The sequence below is a fragment of the Trichosurus vulpecula genome, chromosome 7 (assembly GCF_011100635.1).
Source record: "Trichosurus vulpecula isolate mTriVul1 chromosome 7, mTriVul1.pri, whole genome shotgun sequence".
Lineage (NCBI taxonomy): Eukaryota > Metazoa > Chordata > Mammalia > Diprotodontia > Phalangeridae > Trichosurus > Trichosurus vulpecula.
This window is the reverse complement of record NC_050579.1, coordinates 266,356,857-266,377,526: the sequence shown is the minus strand read 5'-3', so window position 1 is coordinate 266,377,526 and position 20,670 is coordinate 266,356,857. Positions and strand designations below refer to the sequence as shown.

General features: G+C 44.4%; 2 protein-coding genes across 2 annotated transcripts in view; one reads left to right on the top strand and one right to left on the bottom strand.

The window, feature by feature from the left end:
- Positions 1-7,500, top strand: part of DHX16 (DEAH-box helicase 16) — a 21,285-nt gene extending 13,785 nt beyond the window's left edge. The window contains exons 10-20 of the mRNA XM_036767166.1: positions 2,115-2,325; positions 2,454-2,552; positions 2,704-2,856; positions 4,924-5,064; positions 5,204-5,366; positions 5,456-5,574; positions 5,703-5,770; positions 6,111-6,273; positions 6,368-6,529; positions 6,778-6,951; positions 7,273-7,500. Of these exons, the coding sequence (XP_036623061.1) occupies positions 2,115-2,325; positions 2,454-2,552; positions 2,704-2,856; positions 4,924-5,064; positions 5,204-5,366; positions 5,456-5,574; positions 5,703-5,770; positions 6,111-6,273; positions 6,368-6,529; positions 6,778-6,951; positions 7,273-7,401 (1,582 nt within the window). The 3' untranslated portion in view covers positions 7,402-7,500. The remainder of the gene's footprint in view (positions 1-2,114; positions 2,326-2,453; positions 2,553-2,703; positions 2,857-4,923; positions 5,065-5,203; positions 5,367-5,455; positions 5,575-5,702; positions 5,771-6,110; positions 6,274-6,367; positions 6,530-6,777; positions 6,952-7,272) is intronic.
- Positions 7,455-20,670, bottom strand: C7H6orf136 (chromosome 7 C6orf136 homolog). Its single transcript, XM_036767170.1, has 6 exons — positions 20,346-20,670; positions 9,481-9,885; positions 9,081-9,169; positions 8,230-8,430; positions 8,020-8,089; positions 7,455-7,915 (listed from the first exon to the last, which is right to left on the bottom strand). The coding sequence occupies exons 1-6, from the start codon at positions 20,667-20,669 to the stop codon at positions 7,796-7,798; spliced, it is 1,209 nt and encodes a 402-aa protein (XP_036623065.1). The 5' UTR covers position 20,670; the 3' UTR covers positions 7,455-7,795.

Below are 20,670 nucleotides of genomic sequence, written 5' to 3'. Positions count from 1 at the left end.
TGGGCTGGAGCCCGGCTTTCCTCCACTATTTCGTGGATTCTGCAGTTCTAGAATTTGTTCAGAGCCATTTTTATGGGTGTTTGGAGGGTCCTGGGGGAGAGCCCTAGGAAGTCCCCTGTTTTCCAGCTGCCATCTTGGCTCCGGCCCCAAGGAACCAGCTTCTAAACTAGCTTCTAAAGGATACAGTGATTTCTACTGGGTGGCCAAGCTGAAAAAATCAAATCCATACTGTTGATGGGAAATCCTTGGATTGTCCTACATAATAATAATTCACCTTTACGCTTTAACAGCTACTCACCCATATATGACACTTTAAGATTTAATAATCACTTTGCCCACAGTGCTTAAAACAATACTTTGGTGTAAGCCGTGTTAAGTGTTCTTATTTTACAGGTGAGAAAACACAGGCTCAGTTTAAGTGACTTAGCCCAGGGCCCCAAAGCTATTAAATGTCAGAGCCAGGGCTTAAATTTGGATCTTTCAGGCTACCGTTAGTAGTCGATACAGATCCCATCTCATTTTCTGAGATCATCTGAATGTTGGGAAAGACAGATCCTCTAGAAGGCTCCTGGGTGGTCTGGATCTGTGCCTTTAGCCAGGTGCTATTTCTTGAAGGCTGTTTGAGTTGTTTTTGCCAATCAGAGTTTCTCTACTGCTTGCTGGTGAACTTTACTTGGGGAGGAGCAAGATAGTATGGATTTAGGGTCAGAAGGACTTAGGTTTAAGTCCTGCCTATGATACTTAACTGGTTTTGTGACCAGCAGCTAATATTTTAACCTCAGCTTCACTTTTCTCATCTCTGAGATGGGAGATGGTAATACTTAAACCAACTACTTTCTCACAGAGTTATGAGGAAAGAAATCTTGAAGTGCTATGAAAGCTTATTATTATTCAGAACCATACTTACTAAGGGTTAGAAGGCCTTGCACCAGTTGTCTAGGTCATGAGGAATTAAGCACACCAGAAAAAAAAACAAGGAACCAAGTGTACAAATCTGGGAGGTGAAGAAGTGAACCATACAGTCAGAGGGTTCATGGCAGAATTTACTGGAGCCTGGGATGGTGGCAACGAGGCCACCACTCCTTGCTGATAGCATGATGAATTAGACCTGAAGGGGCCAGGGAGGTCAGTATCACTCTCACCCTTCCCTTTCATTTTATAGATGAGAAAACCAAGGCCCAGAGAGGTGATGTTTATCTAAAGTCACATAGGAAGTGAGCAGGAAAGCCAGGCTTTGACTGTCTCCAAATCCAGTGCCCATTCTTCTTGGCCTGCCACCTCTTTTAACAGAATAGACTTAAATTTTAAGATCTCCACAGACATACCACCTTTAGGCAGGAAGATGATGCACCCGGCCTTCTTTGAAATAGTGGAGTTGGCAGATGTTGCTGCCATCCACAAGTCCCCCCAGCCAATGTGTTTCTTTGTTCTCAAATATAGTCCTTAGCCCCTACTCTGCACAACACTTTGTTTCCAAATATCCTCTACTATCTTTTAAGTTTGTTCAGCCTCAGAATTTAAAAGGAGTTGGTGTAGTGGAAAGCATTCAACATTTGGAAGTCAGAGGGCCTGGGTCCAAACCTAGGCTTTCCTATTTACTGCCTTTGTGTCCTTGGCCAAGTCAGGTAACTTCTCTAGACCTTATATTCATCTGTAAAATGATGAATTATGCTAGGTGACCTCTGAGGCCCCTTTTAACTCTCAAAGCTGAACAATTTCTGACGAGGCTTCCCTCACTGTCAACTCTGGGCACAGGAAAACCCCTGAAGTATGATAATTACATTACATCGTATTTGGAGACTTAGGGAGCACTTTCTTAGGTACTTCCAAGGGCCTTCTGCCCTTCTTCCTGCCAAGGCCTGGCTGGGGGTCCTCTCTGCAGGCACCTTAACACTGCCTAACCTCACGCTTAATTTGTTGATAGTTCTTTTCAACAAACATTTTTCAAGCAGCTACTTTGTACAAGATCTCTTCCCCTGGTTCCAACCATTTCCCCAACAGCTTCCCCTAGGGACCCAGACTCCCAGCCCTTAGCCCTTTGTTTCAAGCTTCTTGCTCTCTCAGGTGTCCCCAATGTCCAGCCTCTAGCTATTTATCCCTTCTTCTTACTGCAGTGTGGTGATGGTAGATGAAGCTCACGAACGTACTCTACACACAGACATACTGTTTGGGTTGATCAAGGATGTTGCTAGATTCCGTCCCGAACTCAAGGTTCTGGTGGCTTCTGCTACACTGGATACCGCTCGATTCTCAGCCTTCTTCGATGATGCCCCCGTTTTCCGGATCCCTGGCCGCAGGTTTCCTGTTGACATCTTCTATACCAAGGTGCTTCCTGGGGAAGGAAAGTCTGGAGGGGAGTGGAATAGAAAGATCGATGGGGCAAGATTGAGGACAGAATCTGTCAAGACCCTGATTTTTTTATTTTTACCCCTTGACCTTCTTGTGATCCCCAGGCTCCAGAGGCAGATTACTTAGAAGCCTGTGTGGTATCTGTGCTGCAGATCCATGTCACTCAGCCGCCTGGGGACATCCTGGTATTTCTGACTGGACAGGTGAGCCATGGCAGGACAGGGGATAAGGCCTTTGTGCCCTGGGGAAAAGAAGGGCACAAAGATAAGATGGCTTTCTTTGACCTCCAGTGACATTCCTTCCCCCTCACACATTCCTCATGCCCCTGCTTTCCCCTCATTCTGTACACTATAGGAAGAAATTGAAGCAGCTTGTGAGATGCTACAGGATCGCTGCCGTCGCTTGGGCTCCAAGATCCGGGAGCTACTGGTGCTGCCCATTTATGCGAATCTGCCTTCTGACATGCAAGCTCGAATCTTCCAGCCAACTCCCCCTGGGGCACGCAAGGTTAGCCTAAGAGACGTTCTTCCTCCTGCCCTGCCTCTCTTCCTGGAAGTTTACAGATCGTAAGTCATAGGAATCATAGGATTGAAAGCTGGAAGGTGCCTCTCCTATTACTGAAGATGAGGCCTAAAGCTGTGATTTCAACCCAGATTAGAAATTCAGTGTTCTTTTCATATACTGTCGCACTATTTTTCACTCATTAGGAAGTGCCTACCTTGGGATTTTGTTCTGAAAGTATGTCAAATAAATTTTCTCACGACCCATAATGTAAATCAGTCTTCTCAGATTCACGTAGAAATGGGGCCCGCTGATCCATGTAGAAGGATCTCTGCGGACTGCCTGTTGACTTAGTTTTAACATTTGGGGCTGTGTTTTATTGTATTTTTATTTATTTTGTTAAATATTTCCCATTTACATTTTATTCTTCTGCTTGGGAGCCATTGGTCATGTTTGATACCTTTGCTGTAGATCACTATGAGATGACCTAAACAACTATGTTCGACCTATTACATAGCTGGAGAGTAGTCTTACTTACCAGCAGTAGCATTTAACCATTTCATGTTTCTATGGGAAGATAACACTGCGTTTCACCTTATAAATCCCAGAAGACATCTCTTCCTGTTGCAGTGGGATAAAGACCATTTCCCCCCACCCCCATCCCCGGTCAGTAAGCACAGGGACCTACAGCTTCACAGTCACTGGTGGTGGTCCCTTAATCTGGGACAGGGACAAAATGAGTTATGGAAAGAGGCTTTTGAGATAAGAAGCAGAACAAGGAAAGTTTCTATTTCAAAAAGAAAACAGATGAATGGTCCTGGGCACTTCATCATAGAAGGAAGAGAGGGGCTTTAGAGTGAAGAGGACTTGGTGTCTGGAAGGGTGGTGTTGGGACTTTGTGGTGAGAACACGGGTTGGGGACTAGGAGAGGGGACAAGGGAGAGAGAGATCTTTCTCTGTGGCTTGGTTCAGAAGGAGTGATTTGTATGTAAAGGGACTACTTAATCTAGGAGTGTGTATGTATGCAAACTAGGCATTGAGGGAAATCTAAGGAAATAGATGGTGCAGCAGCTGCCTTAAAAAAGCTTATCGCCTAGCATGCACACACGAAAAGATTATCAACAAAATGTCAGATTTTTAAATAAGTACCAATTCAGTGACCCAGCCAACTTCTGCAGAAGGTCAGAGAGGAGAGATCACTGGGCTGAGTATGTGAGAAATGGGATTGGAAAGGGCAAGAGAAGAGGAAAAGTGTCCCAGGTAGGATAGACAGTATGAGCCAAAGCATGAAAATGAGGAAAGGCAAAGTGAGCAACAGAAGAGTAGTCCAGTGTAGCTGGAGTGAATAAGTGTGAGTGATGGAGAAATGAGATGGAAAAATTAGATTGGGTCAGATTGTGGAAGGCCTTGATTTAGGCTCTTTAGATTTTATTGTTGTAGGCAATGAGGAGTCATGAAAATTTTTGACCAGAAGAGAAACTTAATGAAAATGGTATTTTCCAGAGATTAGTCTGCCAGCAGTACAGAATAGATTGGCATGGGGAATGTCTACAAGTTCCCCTTTTCTTCTCAAGTTAAAATACCCTTCCCCATATCCTGAGGTCACATTCACCCTCATTCCCACATCTGATCTTTCACCAGTCTACCAACAACACTTAACTGTGACCCCAGCCTGATATACCACGCTAATACCCATATCTTTTCTCCCCTTGACCCCCAAACTAGGCTTTCAGGGTCTGCCTGAATGCTCCTCAACCCACCCCTACCTTGCAGCCCATTTCCCTAAATACCATGGACTATCTTTTATTCTATAATTCTCCTTCCAACCTACTTTACTCTGGATATTTTAGGTAGGCAGCTTAGAATTAAAATTTCCCAAAACTTTATTAAGGTCCTTTGTGAACAGCATGATGGTAGGTGGAAAGAGAGATACAAAGGTAGATTAAACAATCACTGCTCTCGGGGAGCTTACAATCTAGTAGAAAGAATCAGGTGGCTGAAGTTAAGTAGTACAGTGTCTCTCTGCATGAGGTATAGTTGAATGAGTGGATTGACTCCTGTCTTTTTTCACAGGTGGTGGTGGCAACAAACATTGCAGAGACATCACTGACCATCGAGGGCATTATTTATGTTCTGGACCCCGGTTTCTGCAAACAAAAGAGCTACAACCCCAGAACTGGCATGGAATCCCTTACTGTCACACCCTGTAGCAAGGTCAGGACTTTGAGGCAGGAGCACATGGGGAAAGGGACACTTGGCCCCAGAAAAACTCAACTTGAGGGAGAGGGCCTCTGAGTGAAAGAGGTAAGGAATCATTCACCCCTTAGAGGTATTTAAATTGTTCCTTCTCTAGGCCTCAGCTAATCAGCGAGCTGGCCGTGCAGGTCGGGTGGCTGCAGGGAAGTGCTTCCGCCTCTACACAGCCTGGGCTTATCAGCATGAGCTAGAGGAGACCACAGTGCCAGAGATCCAGAGGACCAGCTTAGGCAATGTTGTCCTGTTGCTTAAGAGTCTGGGTGAGTGAGACAGCAGTCTCAGACAGGGTGGGTGAGAAGGGGAGAGCCGAAGTTATGGCCAGAATCTTAGCTGTTCCCTTGTTCTTCAGGAATCCATGATTTAATGCACTTTGACTTTCTGGATCCTCCACCCTATGAGACCCTGCTACTGGCTCTGGAACAGTTGTATGCTCTGGGAGCGCTCAACCACCTAGGGGAGCTCACCACGGTCAGCAAGGATGGGAATGTTGGACGAATGGAAGAGTATGGGATGAGAGTAGAAACATGGCAGTTTATGGGTGAGTCTGAGGGTTGGGAAAGATGGACCTGAATTACGTATTTCCTCTTTTCCCTTAGTCGGGCCGAAAGATGGCAGAATTGCCTGTGGACCCTATGTTATCTAAGATGATTCTGGCATCTGAGAAGTGAGTGACACCTTCCCCGCCCCCCCATGAAGTGTGTTTATGTCCTCCTCTATATTTGTTCTCAGACTCATTGAAAGTGAGGGGCAGACTTTCCCCAATCCTGTATTACACACCTTCAGATTTTCACATTGTCCCCTTCTGTAATTCATGTTGAACTTGTATTTCTTCTTTGTCCTCTACACTTGGGTTTACTAGAATTGCCCCCATTCTGGGGGCAAGGGCCCTGAAGTGGCGTTCCCAGCACACGATCATCTTTTTGGGGGTGTGTGGGAGGGATGGGATTCATATGTGTCTTGCTTTTTTTCTCATTTACTCTCACTCTCTTCTCTATTTACCTCAGATATGGCTGTTCAGAGGAGATCCTTACAGTGGCTGCCATGCTATCCGTCAATAACTCCATCTTTTACCGTCCCAAGGACAAAGTTGTCCATGCTGATAATGCCCGTGTTAATTTCTTCCTGCCTGGTGGGGACCACTTGGTGCTACTAAATGTTTATACACAGGTTAGTGGAATTTGGAGATAAGGGGGCAAGTGACAGCTATGAAGACACTTGGTCATGGCATGTCCCCAGACCCTCCTTTCTTTGTCTCCTCTAGTGGGTTGAGAGTGGTTATTCTTCCCAGTGGTGCTACGAGAACTTTGTGCAGTTGCGCTCATTGCGTCGAGCCCGAGATGTACGAGAACAGCTAGAGGGGCTCCTGGAACGTGTGGAAGTTGGGCTCAGCTCCTGCCAGGGGGACTATGTTCGTGTCCGTAAGGTCAGCACTTTCCATTGATAATATACAACTACTAATTCTTTCTTCCACATTTCCCTTCCTATAGTCTTAGTTTTCCCAGGGTATTCTGAGAGGTGGTTGTGTATAGGGTTTCCTCTATGTCCTACAACATTTTTGTGGCCAGGGTTTCTCTCTCTACCCGTGCACTAACTTACTTTCCTCTTTATTGGGGTGGCTGGAGGAGATGAAGGGACCAAATGGTTAGGTTTCTCTTGTGCTTTCTCTCCCAGGCCATCACTGCTGGCTACTTCTACCACACAGCACGGCTGACTCGAAGTGGGTACCGCACAGTGAAGCAGCAACAAACTGTCTTCATTCACCCAAACTCCTCTCTTTTTGAGGAGCAGCCACGTTGGCTACTCTACCATGAACTTGTCTTGACAACCAAGGAGTTTATGAGACAGGTAAAGCCTTTTCCCATGGTTGTTCTCCCTGAAGTAGGCACTTGGCAGGGGCCCATCCTCACAGTTGGTATCCTTGTAGCTTATTTGGAAAGGAGACCCTTGTGGGTTAACCCTCATCCCTTACCTTCTTAAGAGCAATTCCCCTAAGATACTGAATCACAGGAAAAACGATCTTCTAGGCTCTAGCCCTTGAAGACTGATGGCAGCGGCCCCAGCCCTCTCTCCCTTTCTGATTAAGTGAGAATATCTAACAGTTTCCTTGATAGACACAGAGAGGAAATTGGAAATGTGTTATCGTATTCATCTTCCTTTTCTTTCCAGGTGCTTGAAATTGAGAGTGGTTGGCTCCTAGAGGTGGCTCCCCACTACTACAAGGCCCGAGAGCTAGAAGATCCTAATGCCAAGAAAATGCCCAAGAAAGTCGGCAAGACCCGGGAGGAACTAGGTTAAGGGAATGACTATCTTTCCCTTAACCCCTCTCATTTCTTTTGTACAGATTTTTGTTGTTTTTAAAATGATTCCTATTTATTAAAGATATTTTGGGAAGAAGTTGAGAATTTTGATGTGGGGGGCCAGTAGATAACATGGTTCACACATGCAGAGGAATTAAAGGTTCTTACATCCTCATTTGTTTTAATATGTACAAGTTAAATTACACAGCATGAGATGGAAATTGGGTAGGAAAGAAAAGATGGGGAGGCATGAAGGATGAGGAGATTAGGCCTGCTATGGCTTCCCCACTCCCTTCAATCCCATCCCCCTGTGCGTAATAATGTGCTCAGTGCAGCCTGTTAACTCCCCCAGAGCAAACACAGACCTATGCCCAAGTTCCCCTCATCCTTATTCAGGGCTTAGGACACAGATGTAAGCTAGCTTCTGCCTCTGGCTCTACCAAGCCCAGGGCTCCCAGGGCTCCCAGCAGCAGCTTCTTGACAGGCATTGGAGGTGAATGTGAGGGCATCAGCTGCAAAGAGGGGAAGAGGAGGAAAGATTAATGTTGCTGGGGGGTGGGGGGGAATGGGGACATTAGAGTGTGTGCAAGGTACCCCACCATAAGTACAAACTTACTTTATCCAGGCGATGACGATAAATGAGGCCTTCGGAGTTTAGGTAAAAAGTAGAATAGGCATCATACGTCCTGGGGATTAGAAGAAGCAGCAAAATGAAAGGTTCAGAAGGAAAGCTAAAATGTATAGATTCCTGAAGGAGTAAGAGCCTGGGATAGCTGAGATAACTAAAACTAAATGCTTAGTTACTTAGGTTTCCCATCTCCCTCACCGGTAAAGCTCTTCCTTATCCCTGCGGTAGAACCGCAAGAAGAGGAGATGGGTAGGCAAACCCACGAGCCGCCAACGTGCCTGCAGCGTCCAGTCTTCAGGGTGTTGGCTCAACTTCAGGACCTCCAGCTGCAGCTGAGCAAAATAATTCCAGGCCAAGAATCGGCAGAGGGTCAGTGATAGGATGTACCACGTACGGCCTCTAGAGAAAGAAAGAGTAAATCAGGGACTGGGACAGTCACTGAGAAGGTATAAATGACAGGGATAGCTCCCCTAGAAATAAATGGGGTTAGGATAGGAAAGTATGTGGATTAGCCCTCAGAGGAAGAGAATGGATGGCGAATATATAATACATACATTGAGGGGAAGCACAAAGGAAAGAACCATGGATGAACAATATTTGGCAGGGACAGGATGAAAATACTCCCTTATATGTGGTGTCATTTTACAGAGTGCATAAACCCAAGAGGTAGGTTAGTCCAAAGATCAACATTTTACATAGGAGGAAATGGGCTCTGAGAAGTTAAGGGACTTGCCCCCAAATTACCACACTACTAGGCAATAAGCAGAAGCTAGGTCTTCTGACTCCCACGTCCAGCACCTCTACTACATTTGGCTAGATTTTGTGGGATATTTGACATCTAGTTGGTGGAAGAGAAAAAGAATGAAATCCTGGCACCACCAATTACAGCCTGGGGTTAGGAAGGAAATCGTCTCCCAGGGGAAGAGGATCAGAAAAGGGAGAAACTGCACTGGGCCCAAAGAAACAGAAGGGATCAGACAGTAAAGCGGCTTTAAGGGACTCCATACACAAGGAGCCGCCATCCCTCCCACCAGCATCCAGGGTCTCACTTGGTTCGAATGTTCAGGACCTCATTGATGAATTCCACATCAGATGAGTAGAGGTTGTAATCATGGGAGCGAAGAAACAGGTTGGGGAGCTACAAGAAGGAACCAGGTCAATTTAGTTCTCAAGGTCAGGCTTCTCCTAGCCACCCTGTATCTCTCCCAAAACCTACCTGTTTTTCTATTTCTCTGTCCTTGCTCCCTGGGTGCTTTCTGAAATTGTCCTTTCTACCATTCAACCTACGTCTTCCCCAATCTGATAAGAATTTATCTATTTTAAAATGTATACTAGAAAAGGAAATTCTTTGATGAGTCTCCCTGTTTCATGACTCAAAAAAAGTCTGGACATCTTAAAATCTAAGTCCCACCACCCCCTATACATACAATAACCCCTTCCCTGACTCACCTCGTGCCTCAGTTTTTCATGCATGACAGCTAGATGTTCCTCCATGCTAGGGTTCCCTGATGGAGTGGTAGGAGCAGGATGAGGACTTCCAGGTGCCCGGAATGGGATCAGAGCTCCAGGGTGGGGGCAAGGCAATTCTTCAAAGAGGCTTCTAAGCCCATCTAGGCAGCCCCCATGCAACCCTGGCCCTGGTCCATCCTCCCCCTTCCCAGAGGGAAGACCCACCCAGGGAGATATGAAGACCTGGGCCTGAGGAAGCGGCTGTTGGGGAACTTGGGGGAAGAGTTGGCTGGAAGGGAGTGAGAGAGGAGGGAGCCGGAGATATGGAGACACTGAGGGAGGGGTGACCATTGGTGAGCTAAGCCACAAGGGTAGGAATGGTGGGGCCTGAGGAGGTTTTTGGTCCTATAAGGAAAAGAAAAGAAACAGTGATTAGATACAGAGGAAGTTGATTGGAAGGATAAAGAAGCTGTTTTCTTCAATTGAGCCATTATACAAGGCTCCACTCAGCTCCCTCAACTGACCCCAGAAGGTGGACCCAAAGGCCAGGGTCCCAGCGATACAAGGGGCAGAATTGTTGAGAACAGGATGGAAGCTATAACAGACTGAAAGACTGTCGCACTGATTCTAACCAGGCCGTACTTCTTTCATCTCTCTTTTTAATTCCCGCTGCCACTCTAGTAGATACTCTTATCACCTGCCTAGCCTATTGCAGCAGCCTCTTCTGGCTGAGCTCCCACTTTCTGCCCTCCAAACTGTCACACTACTTGCCAAATATATTTTCCTTATGTACAAGTTTGGTCAAGTGCCTTTCAGTTTCCCAAATGAAGTTGAAACTCTGATCTCCCAACTCCAATGCTGTCTCCTAGCTTTCTGACTTCCTCTCACATAACAGCCCTCCACATAAGGCCATTAGCAACTCCGCTCACACTGAACATACCCTATGCTTTGACCTATCCAACTAACATTAAGCTCTGTGTGTAGGTGCTAGGTGCTAGGGAGATAGAACATTTAAAAAAGACCAAACGTCTCAACCCTCATAGACCTTGTAAGTCTATGAGAAGACAAACATAACTTTAATACACATTACATGTAAATGCATCAGAGAGATGCAGATGGAGGGGGGAGATGGGGGAGTACTGGTCATTACTGACTGAGGGGATCAGGGAAAATTTTCATGGAGAAGGTAGCATTTAAAGGAGGATATGAATTCAAGTGATGATGGGAAGGGGGCAGTATTCTAGGCATAAGGAATAGTGTAAGGCAGAAGTGTCAAACTATTCATGCAGAACCACACTGAAATGTAATTAGGAAATGTTTAACAAAATAAATACAAATATAATACATAATGTTATAAATCAATATGCAGCTCTTCAGCCCAAAGGGATCCCTTTCTATTTGATTCTGACCCCACTGGTTTAAACCAAAAGACCAGAGAATGGAGCAACTAGGGTTGAACAGTGTGGTATAGTAGAAAACAGTGCTAAATCCATAAAGGACCTGGGTTTGAATAATGGCTCTGCCACTTGTGGAACCTTGGCAAGTTACAGAACTTCTCTGGGCCCTGGATTCCTCATCTTAAAATGATGGGATCAGATGGCTGGAAAGGTAGGATGGCACCAGTGTGGAAGGTCTTGAAGTCTTAAGAAAACAATTCTAACTTTAGTCAGGAGGCAATGAAGAATGGCTAAAGATTTTTGAACCAAATTACATTCCTAAGAATATTCTGACAGCAGTGTGACCACAACAGGGGCTGGGCGTTAAAGAGAGAAAGACCTGTTAAGACTACTGCAAAAGTTCAAGTGGCTGGGTGGTAATGAAGGTAAGGTTTAGTTTGATTTAGGATATTCTGAGTTTGAAGTTCTGATGGGACATTCCAGTGGAAATGTCCTAAAGGCAGCTGGAGATGCAGGCCTAGCACTCAGAAGGGATGGGCACAGGGAGAAGGGAGACATAGCCCTGGGAAGTCAACTGCATAATAATGGCAAACATTTATGTAATGCTTTAAGACTTGCAAACTGTTTGACATATATTATTTCATTTGTCTTTTATCTGCATAGAGATGGTAACAGAAGCTGTGGGAGTAACAGAGATAGCTAAGGAAAAACATGTATAAAGAAAAACAAAGAACCCAAAAACAGACCCAGGAAAACACTGACATTAGGGAAGGAAGAAAGAGAACAAAAAAATCAGGAAGGAAACAAGAGCTAGGAGAAAAAAGAGCGTGGCATCTTTGAAGCCAAAGTCAGGGAGACTAAGCAGCAGAAACGAGACAATTGTCTCAAGAGCAGAGAAAGGTGAAGGAATTTACTTTTAAAGTGTGTGGCGGGTGGGGGGACGAATTTGATGATTAGGCCGGGAAGGGGAGGGGGGTCAGAAAGAGAGGCACACTACATATTGTAAACTGTCATTTTACAAAGTAATTTGGAATTAAGCTTTTTTTAAAAAGTAAAGAAAAAGTCCATATCCTTTGACTTGGAGATTCCCACTGCTAGGCATATACCTCAAGGAAGTTAAAGACAGAAATAAATCTCCCATATATGCCAAAATATTCACACCAGCTCTTTTTTGGGAGCAAAGAACTAGAAACATCATAGATGCACATTGGCTGGGGGAGTAGCTAAATAAATTATGTGAATGTAGTGGGTTATTACAATGCCATAAAAACCGAATATTTAGAATACACAGGAACATGAGAAAACATATGAACTGACGTGGAATGAAGTATCAAGAAAACAATGCCTCCAGCAATATACACGGAAAGAACAAAAAAGTAACTTAATGCTGTAAACTTGTAACAACAACATGGCCCAGAGGAGAGAAAACAAATGTGTCTTCTTTACACTTCCTTGCAAAGGTGGGGAGTGGCACAGATGTGGGACACTCCACATATTATCAGACTTGCTTGCTGTTTTAGTTAATTTTGCTGAACAGATTTTTTTTTCCTCCTCATTTTTTATTCTTTGTTACTAAGGATAGTTTCATGGGTAGGGGTAGTTGGAAGGATATATTTGGAAATGAAGGTGTTATATCAAAACAAAAGGTTTAACAATTTTTTAAAAATAAAAAGTTCCTTGTTAACCTCAGAGAAAGCAGTTTCAGTAAAGTGGTAGAGGCTGAAACCAGAGTGTAAAGAACAGTGAGCAAAATGCTGGAAATAGGTATACATTTTTTCAAATTTGGCAGTAAAGAGGATGAGAGAGATTTTTCAGTGAGCATTTATTAAGCATTTATTTGCCAGAATTGTCACGTGTTAAGCACTGGTGAAACAGACAAAATGAAACAATCCTTGCCTTCAAGGGGCTTATATTCTATCGGTGAGAGACAACATTTACACACAGAAGTACATACAAAATAAATACAGGGTAATTGTTTGAGGAAAGACATAAGCAATTGGGAGGGAGAATGAGAAAAGACTTCATGTAGAAGGTAGTTCTTGAGCTGAACTTTGAAGAAAACTAGGAATTTTAAGAGGAAGAGATGAAGTGACAGTCTATTCCACACATGGAAGATAAACACCCTATGCAAAGACACAGAGCAGAGAGACAGTGTTATATGTGAGGAACAGTGCCGGACCAAAATTCATAAAGGAGAGTGACGTATAACAAGATGAGAAAGGTTGGCTGGGACCAGGTTATGATGGAAATTAATTGCCAGATAACGATGTATTTTATCCTAAAGGTGAACAGAAAACCACTGGAGTTTATTGAAAAGAGGAATGACACAGTCAAGCTAATGCTTTAGGAAAATCACTCTGGCAAGTTCCTATTAACAGGAGACACTTGAAGGAGAAGGAATTAAGAAATTAACTGCACCAGTCCAGGTGGGAGATGATGAGGTCCTGAACTAGAGTGGCGGCCACGTAAGTAGAGAGAAAGGGAAGGATATAAGAGATGTTTTGAAAGCAGACTTCAAAAGACTTGGCAACTGATTAGACGTGGGGATAACGGGAATAAGAAGTCACGGAAGAAACTGAGGTTGCAACCTGACAAACTGGAAGGATGCTGGTGCCATTGACAGAGACAGGGAAGTTCACAAGCTGGATCGTTTGGGGCAAGGGAGAAGAAGATAATTAGTCCTGCTTTGGAGATACATTCCATATATCTAGACAGAAATGCCCACAAGGCAGTCGAAGCTCAAAAGCGAGAATAAGGCTGGATATATAGCTGTAAAGATTAACTAGAGCCATAAAACTTGATGAAGTCACCACTAGAGAGAATGCAGAGATGGAAGCAGATATAGCTACGGAGTATATCTGCAGGAAGGGGATGTGATACTGATGATGATCCAGCGAAGAAAACTGAGAAGGAAACAATCAGAGAGGCAGGAGTAGAACCAAGAGCCACAAAAAACTCAAAGATAAAGTATCCAGGAGGAAGGCAATCAACAATATCAAATGTTGCAGAGAAGTCGAGAAGGATGAAGAGTGAATAAAGGCCATCAGATCTGGCAGTTAAGAAATCATGGGTAACTTTGGAGGGAGTAGTTGAACTGTATGATGAGGTAGGAAGCCAGAATGAAAGGATTGACAGGTGAGTGACAGAAAAGGAAGTAGAGACAAGGAGAGCAGAAATAGCTTTTTTTTCCTAGAAGTCTGGATGTGAAAAGAAGAAGAGATAGGATGAATGAAGTAAAGGACTCAAGGAGAAAGAGATGAAACCCATCAAGAGCTATTTTGGTAACCAGTAGTCTCAAGACACAAATCCAGAAGAAGAAAATGATTCCCCAAACACCTACCAGCAAAGGCTCAAAGAAAAACACAACCTGGACACAAGTTCAACTAAAATGATTTTATAAATGAAACAACAAGGCCAGACAAAACAATCAGAAAAAATGAGTTCTAGGGCAAAAAATTGGAGAACTGAGAACTATGGAAGCCAGAATAGGAAAGAGAATTAACCACTTTGCATAAGAGGTATAAACTTTAACCAAGTAAAGGACTCCCTGAAAATTAGAATGTTAGAATGAATCCATGAGACAAGAAACACTGAACAAAGTTAAAAGAATGAAAACAGAAGAAAAATGTAAGGTATCATAAAAAACTGATCTGGAAAACAAATCAAGGAGAGACCATTTAAGAATCACTGGAATACTGATAAGTCATTACCAACAAAAAAGCCAAGATATTCTATTTCAAGAAATTATACAAGAACACTGACCAGATCTCTTAGAATCAGAGGATTAAGTAAAAATACAAAGAATCCACCAATCATCCCCTGAAAGAAACCCCAAAATGAAAACTCTCAGGAGCACCATAGCTAAATCCAGAGTTTCCAGATCAAAGGAAAAATATGGCAAACAGCCAGAAAGAAAGAATTCAAGTACCAAGAAGCCATAGTCAGGATCACACTAGATTTAGCAGTCACTACCATAAAGAAGAGAAGACCTTGGAATGCAATATTCCAGAAGGCAAAGAATATATAGGCTTACAACCAAGAATAACTTACCTAGCAAAGCCAAGGATAATCCTACAAAGGAAAAATGGATCTTTAATGAAATAGAGGACTTCCAATCATTCCTGATGAAAAGACCAGAACTTCGCAGATACTCTGAAGTGCAAAACACAGGAGTTATGACAAAAATAAAAAGGCAAACACGAACAATCATAAAGAATTAAACAAGATATATTGTTTACATTCTAATATGGATCATGATATGTATCCCCTCAGAACTCTATCATCATCAGGGGTCACAGAAAGACAAGAGGGCTTGGGAGTGACTTCATGACGCCTTAATGACCTTAAAACAAGAATGGGAAGGGAGGGAAAGGTGAGGAAGATTAGGGAAAACCATCTCACATCATCAGGGTACCTAAGTAGAAGGCTATACAAAGAAGGGAAAGGAGCTGGGGGATGAGGGGTGGGGAGGTCAAAGGAAAGAACACCTACACACAGCCACATAGCTGAGTAAAGAAATATATATATGGGGGGAAGGGGGAGAGAGGAAAAAAAGAAAAGAAATTTACACAATAACTTTGTTGTATATCTGGAGGGAATAGCAAGTTGTACATAGTAGCTTTGCAATTTCATGTGCAGTCAGCTTTTTTATCATACTATGTTATGGAAATGCTTGTTTTGTGCTGTGAATTGAAAATAAAAAAGAAATATATTTTATCAAAGAGGAAAACAGGTGGGAAAGGATAGAAGGGAGAGAAGAATAAAGGGGAAGGTAGACTAAGGAAGGGATTTGTCCTCAGCAAAAAAAAATTCATTTCAGTTGTTCAGTCATGTCTGACTCTTCATGAACCCATTTGGGGTTTTCTTGGCAAAGATATGGCACAAGTGTTTGCCATTTCCTTCTCCACCTCATTTTACAGATGAGGAACTAAGGCAAACAAGGTTAAATGACTTGCCCAGAGTCACATAGCTAGTAAGTCACATAGTCTGAGGCTGGATTTGAACTCACAAAGAGGAGTCTTCCTGACTCCAGGCCAGGCACTCTAATCACTTCACCACCTAGCTGGAATAGTTAAGATAGATCTTTTTGTGGTGACAAACAATTGGAAACTGAAGGGGTGCTCATCAATTGGAAAAAGTCTGAACAAGTACATAAATGTGATGTACTATTACTGTTCTGCAAGAAATGATGAAGGGAGAGATTTCACCTGGGAAGATGTATATGAACTGAGGCAGAATGAAGTGACCAGAACCAGTAGGACAATTTATATGATGACAACAATACTATGAACACAAACAACTCTGAAAGACTTAGGAACTCTGAGCAGCATGACCAACCATAATTCCAGAGGACTTATGATGAAACATGGTACCAACCTCTTGATACAGAGGTTAAGGACTCAAGAGTACAAAATGACTGGGTTTTTTTGATAATGCCAATTTGGAAATTTGTTTTGCTTCACTATATAAGTCTGTAGCAGGGGTTTTCTTTATGCTGCAAGATTAAATCTGCCTGGTACTCACATTTCATCAGTACCCTCGAACCCCCTGAATGCACTCTTTGATTGGAGGGCAGGACCATGAATTCCAGGGCCTCTATTTAAATCAGAGGCTCAGCAAAGTTTTTCTCCTCATTTCCCACCTACCACACTGATTTTAGACTTCTTAGAACCCTATAGCATGCCCTATCACCAGGTAACTCCACACGCACCTCTCTTTCAGTTTCCTTTTGTTTTGTTTCTTTCCCAATTAGACTGAAAGCATCTTGAGGGCAAGGACTGTCTTTGTTTTTATTTATAATTGTATCCTCAGAGCTTAGCACAGTGCCTGGCACATAATAGGTATTTAATAGTGATTGGTTTTCTTTCTCTCTCAAACAACTATGAAAGACTTAAGAATCACAATTCTAGAAGATTGATACTTAAGAATGTTACCCACCTTTTGAAAGAGTGGTGAACTCAAGATGGAAAATTTACATGGCCTAATGTGGCAATTTGACTCAGGGAGATAAGTATGTTTGTAGACAGAAAGAAACCATTTGAGAGGGAGAGACTGAAGATGCATGAGAAAAAAAAGAGTTGGCTCCTAGTGAGTGCAAGGTCCTGGCAAAGGTAGAAGAAATGGGATCAAGGCCACATGTACTACATATGTGATATTCCAAGGATTACAAAGTGTTTTGCACATATTATCTCATTTGATCCCTACAGTAAGCCTAGAGGCATTACCACTCCCAAATTACAAAGGAAAAACTGAGGCTAAGAGAATTTAAATAACTGCCCATAGTTACACAGCTCATAAATGTCACAAAGAGGATTAAAATTCACCCATGCGACTCAACTCCCAACGTTCTATCCAACACGCCATGATGTCTTAAGTAGGATTAGCTTTATTGATTAGGAATATTTCTTTTCCTATGAAGACAAGGAAAAAGATAATGATGCTGAGTTTTAGGTACTGAAAGAAAAGGACTAAGAGAGCTTATATCACATGGCCTCCATCTTCTCAATTAATAGGAGGTCAAGTTATCAGCTGAGAATAGAGATGTGGGCTAGGAGAAAAAGAGGTTTGTATTATCTAATGCAGAGAATAAAACAGGAAGCCAATAAGCCATCTGTTTATGCCTAGAATGTTTGTTAAACCTTTCTGCCATACTTTACTCTGCCTCAGTTCATACATGCTTTAAAGCAAATGCTTTAAATGCTCAGGAAGGTTCCCTTCGTTGCCCCCAAGGGGTAATAATACACCCCCTTTCTGTCTATTTTATGCATGGGTTATTTTGTGTTACATTTACTTTTATATGTATCCTATTCTCCTAATATATCATAGGCTCTGTGGCGCTAGAGGCCACCTATTCTATTTAAACTTTGTATCACCTCCTATCCAACCTGACACAGTACACTGCACAACAGAAGGTATTGTTTTTGCTGTTGAAATAGGGTTAGGCTTCAAGGAGTTCCAATGCTCTAAATATTTGTCATTTTGTCAGTGTAAGGACTCCCTCCATGGAAAGAAGACTGCAAACTCTACATGACTTAGCGGAATGACCTGTGAGAACTGTTGTGTCTGAACAAATTCATTATCAGGCAGCTATCCTCGTTAATAAGCCCCTCCAGCATTTTAATCATTTTAAAATGCATTTTCACATACTGTAAAGTAAAACTGAACTATAACATCTTTCTATATGTATATATACATGCATATATACATATACACATATATTACACACCCTAGAGGAAATTAATTGATGTGTTTTTCTTTTCTTTCTTCCTCTTCCACCCTACACACAAATCAACACTATAGAGGTTCCCGGGCCCTTTATTTTGTCCTAACATTATGAGGTTTCCGGGAAATACATTAATCTTCCTAAATGAAGAACCAGCCACCTTGCATACGGGCAGTCATACAGGTGGTGAGGAGATGGCCACAGAATAAAGCTAACAGCCCAACCTGCCTGAAGTCCACCACTCTTTCCAGCAGATCATGTTTTGTCATTAGACTATTAAATTCAACAGTCACTAAACACCTGTTGTGCCACAAACCACTAATCCAAATGGGGCATTTAAAGGCATAAATAAATAGATGGAATGAAAACAAACAAAAAAGGCCGCTGAGGTTAAGACTCTTAGATTTCACTGAAAGAAAATACAGGTAAATACAATGAAGGAAGCATGGCCTCCTACATGCACAGCCAGGGAGACAAGGTCCTAAGTCCTACCTCTGTTCTAGGCAACCCTCTTAGACCTAAAGTGGCAGAGAAATGGCTGACCTGTATTGGTAGAGGAAGTTTCCTTTCCTGGACCTCCCTATGCCAATGAAATCACAGGTTTCACTCCTACCCCTACAAGTAAATACAAAGTATTTGTAATAATTTAGAGGTAGACAGCACTACCCAGGCAGGGGGGAGGTCCCCTGGGTGTCAAAAGAAGCCTGTAAAGAAAGTGGTTCTTGCATTAAACCAGGAAGGGGAACTTCAGATTCCAAAAGGTAGAAATGAGGAAAGCACACTGCGACTAAAGGGGACGGCCTAGAAAGAAGCATGGAGACAGGAGCTAGATTACTATTGTGTATGGGAAACAGGGAGTTAGGCCAGTTTAGCTGAAAATGTAAAGAAGGTGAATTAAGTTTGGAAGGAGGGATTTAAATGCCAAACAGAGAGGTTTGTATTTTATCTTACGGGCCCCTGAGGCGTCTGGAGCAGAGAGGAGTGATGTGGTGCTTCAGGGATATTGAGCCTGTAACGATGCGGGTGAGAAGTGATGAAGGCCCGCAAGGGAGAGTGGAGGGAAGGGGGTGCACATAAAACTGGCTGGGGGAGTAGAATCAACAAGACTTGGTAAATGATTGGATACAGGGGTGGGGTGGGGGATGGAAGGGAAGGACGGGCTGGCGATGGTAAGAAAGAGTCAAGGATGACTCAGAGCTCGTGAACCAAGGTGACTGAAGAATAGTGGGCCCTTGGAGATATGAGAAGATGGACGTGCTTCATCTGCTTTGACCATGTTGAGTTTGAGACGCCTGTGGGATATCCAGGTAGGAATGTCCTCGGAGCACAAATACCTTTCCCTGACCATCTCTCCATTGAATCGTCTTGTTTCGGAGGCGTCCTGTCAGTCACAGTGACAGCCCGATGGAAAGGGGCTTCCCGAGGGCTGGAGCCTTGACCACCGATTTCGGAAAGTGAGACACTAACCCTCAAATCGGCTTTTTAAATCTCCTCCAGTGGGCGAGTATGGACACGGAAAAAAAGCACGCGCGGATTCGTGCGTGGGGTGGGGGAGGAGAGAGCGAGAGAGGACACGGCACCGGGGCTGGGAGTCGCTCACCCGGAGGAAACAATTCGCCACTTTTCCATTTTAATCAATTCTCATTAACTAGCGGCTAGACTACGGCTGCAGCAGTCGTCAGAAGGCACTACCGACACCCTCTGGCAAAGCCCGGAGGGCTCAGTTCTAGTAACAGGCGGCTGACCGGGTGGGGAGAAGGGTCCCCTTTATGCATCAAAATGCCGGGATGCACGGCTTGCGGAGAATGCCTCACCCGTCTGCCGGGGGTTGGTGGGCCAAACCGGGCCGAGCAGCTAGACCCTCCACCCTCGCCTCCGGCTCCGCCGTCCCTCCGCCCTTCAAATCACCTCCAAGCCCCAGGTAACCTCCCGGATGCGGAGGGAGAAAGCGGGCCTGAAACACCAGCACGGTGCTCCTAAACCACTCGAGGACAAGCCCTGCCTTCCTCCGTCAGGTGGCTGGTCGGGGGAGCCCGCGCCCCACGCCGCCTCGGGCCCTGGGCCTGGAGCCTTGAGGGGTCCTCTGCGCGGGGAAGCCGGCGCGTGGGGGAGGGGGGGAGGAAGGGTGAGGGGAGTGGGTCACCACTGCGCCTGCTCCCTCTTCTCAGGGGCGCGCGCCCCGCAACGCGACGCCCGAGGGTCTCGCGCTGCCCCCTTCTCCTTCCCCTCCCCTTCCTGCCCCTCACCTGAGGCCTGGCCTGGTAGGCGCGGAGGCAGCGGCGGAGCCTCCGGGCCGCTCCTCGGCTTGGCTGGTACATGATTTTCGGGAGTGAGGAAGGCGTCTCCCGAACCCGGCGTTCTGTTTCCTCCGCACAGGAGTGAGCTGGCCGCGAAGCCGGCTTCGTGAAGGGGAAGGGGGGAGGGGGGAAGACGAGGAGAGGGAAGGAAACAGAGACCACGCGCCTGCGCACTATAGACAGCCTCCAGAGGTAGCGGGCACCGAGGCTACGGGAAGAGCGCCTGTGCTCGAGGGGGACAAAAAAAGTGGTACTAGAAAGGGTGCGCCGCATC

Bases quoted from the DNA above. Each gene is read 5' to 3' on its own strand.
- C7H6orf136 (XM_036767170.1), bottom strand. From the start codon at position 20,669: ATGCGGCGCACCCTTTCTAGTACCACTTTTTTTGTCCCCCTCGAGCAC. The intron at 9,170-9,480 runs GTGAGTCAGGGA...TCCTTCTTGTAG, and splicing joins ATGAAAAACTGAGGCACGAG to CTCCCCAACCTGTTTCTTCG. The intron at 8,090-8,229 runs GTGAGGGAGATG...TCTAATCCCCAG, and splicing joins GATAAGGAAGAGCTTTACCG to GACGTATGATGCCTATTCTA.